Source organism: Emiliania huxleyi, assembly GCF_000372725.1.
Source record: "Emiliania huxleyi CCMP1516 chromosome Unknown EMIHUscaffold_1425, whole genome shotgun sequence".
Classification (NCBI taxonomy): Eukaryota; Haptophyta; order Isochrysidales; family Noelaerhabdaceae; genus Emiliania; species Emiliania huxleyi.
The window spans coordinates 5,547-7,772 of NW_005201170.1; the positions used below are offsets into that span (position 1 = coordinate 5,547).

Here is a 2,226-nt window from a genome sequence, read left to right on the forward strand (position 1 = left end):
TGTTTGTGGGGGGGGGGGGTGGGGTGTTTTTTTTGGGGGGGGGCTGAGAGGAGAGGAGGAATGGGGGAGGGAGATGAGGGTGCCGAAGGCGAAGCAAAGGATTGAGCCGAGCAGCCGCTGCCGATAGCTCAGGCCGGGGCAGCAGCTACCCCTACTTCGACGGTTCGGGTTCGCGCGGCTTGTTGCCTACGGGGTGCGTCGCGGGTGTGTCACAGGCGGGTCTGCGGGAGGGGCCGCACCAAAGGTCTACTCGGCCTCCGAGGTACCCGCTCGGGTCGAGGGCAGTGAGGCCGGAGCCAAAGCTCGAGCCCATGCCGTGCAAGCTGTCTTGCAGGCCTCGCACCTTGTCCCAGCTGTTGCCGCCCATCGCCTGACGCGTTGTGGCGCACTGAAGACGGTGTGAAAAACGAGGCTGCGGCAGCGGTGGTCTGGGCCGCGCTAAGTTTGGCTTGCCTCTGCCTGCGACGACGGCACGAGCCTCTCCTGCTCGGACGCGCGGCCGGCCTGATGCAGACCGAGCCGCGCGAGGAAGCCTACGTGTGGCCTCGCAAGCTCAGACGCCGTGCAAACCGTGGAGCCCTCGCACCGAGTCGCTCGAGAGTGCCCGTCTGCCGGAGCTCCTCGCCGCCCGACTCGGAGCCGTCGTCGGATGCCTTCGGGTCGGAGAGCTTCGCGCTCGTCGCCGTGAGGCTAGCCGCCTACCCAAAGAGCGACGTCGATCAGAACTCAAAGGCGCGGTGCAGCCGGCTAGTGCGAGGAAGAGAGCCTGCAGCGAGGACGAGCCCGCCTCGACAGTGGAGCGCACCGACTCCTTAGCTGCCTGTGTGAGGGAGGAGCAAGCGGAGACGATCGAGCCGGCCTCGAGCTTGGAGAGGTCGATGCTCGCCATCGAGTCGCCCGCCGCACGCACGCGGTCCACCCCGCTCGTGAGCCCGCTCGCCATCGTCGTGAATCCGTCGCTGCCCACGCTCGCGCCCGCTGCCGCCATCTCCGCCGCCGCCGCTTTTGCCCGGTCCTGAGCACTACTGAGGCTTTCGAGCGCCGAGTCGGCCGCCATCGAGGCCATGAACCTGAAGGAGTCCATCCTCAGCGCCAAAAAGGTGAACAGCTGTACAGCGTGCTGGTCTGCTCTGTGCCTTCTTTACTCGCCGCGCTTTTTTCTAACGCGGCCTCTCTCGGACACCTCACACGACCCCACACACGGTCTTGTCCGTGCCTTGCGGCCGGCGAGATTACTAGAGGCGGAGCGCTGCTCTAGCCTGCCTCACACGTTACCCCCTGTCGCCGTCTGTCTGTGTTTGTGTGCGTGCAGTTGTTTGTTTGAGCCTTGCTTTTGGCACCGTGCTCCGTGGGTGCTGGGTGGGGGGGCGATCGAGGGGGCGACAGGCTGGGGGGACGTGGCCCTGAGTGATGTGTAAGCTGGCTATGTGTGTCTTGTGAGCTTGTGTGTGTCTGTGTGTGTGTCTGTGTGTGTGTCGCTCGATCGAGCCCGTCGTTTGTTTGGCCTGTATGAGAGTTTCCGGCAACCCAGAGGGAAACCAGAGGGTCCCCAGCACTTGGAGTCCGCCAGTTGGCCTGTATCCATGTTTCCGGAAACCAAAAAGGAAAACAGAGGGGCCCCAGCACTTTGCGTTTCCGGAAATTTCCAGGGAAACTAGATAGAAAGAAGGGTGTTTGGTGGATGTGAGGTTACTGATTGCACTCCAAGTGCTCCAAGTGGTGCTCCATTCTGGCAACTCTCGAGTTTCCCTGACGCCTGAGTCTGAGAGCTGGTCTGGGGCAAAATCTGAGGCAAAACCGAGGAACCCGGCAAAATTACCTGGTATTTTCCAGGTAAACCCGGGGTTTTCAGGAATGCCCGCAAAACATCGGGGGTTTTGCCGGTTCGGCTTATTTTGGGCCCAAACCAGCCTCAGACTCGGCTCAGAGCCCGGAAAATTTGATGGTTTCCCCGGAAACTAGAGAGGAAACTTCCTTTTTACTGTTCCTTTTACCCATCTCACAGTCAGTAGAGAAACACGGAAAAGAAACGAGGCAGGGTGCGAGAGGAAACATACTACTCTCGTGGAGCTGTGAACAGACGTACTTGCGCCTTCGGGGGCAAATCCGGTAGGTTGGGCGTGCTTCACAGCCTCACGAGAGTAGAAATATACATACAGCCAACGTGTCGTCGTCATCTGTCTCTGCGTCCACCCATACCGCGTTGGTGTCGAGTCCGAGGCTCCG

At 61.2% G+C, this 2,226-nt stretch overlaps 1 protein-coding gene across 1 annotated transcript; it reads right to left on the reverse strand.

The window, feature by feature from the left end:
* Nucleotides 1-66: 66 nt before the first annotated feature.
* On the reverse strand, nt 67-1,079 carry EMIHUDRAFT_447057 (hypothetical protein; the record flags this gene model as incomplete). The annotated part of the gene is made up of 4 exons (XM_005787398.1): nt 67-186; nt 256-533; nt 605-698; nt 767-1,079. Coding segments are annotated over 4 exons (743 nt in total), but the record flags the coding sequence as incomplete, so codon positions are not given.
* Between the last annotated feature and the right edge of the window lie 1,147 nt (nt 1,080-2,226).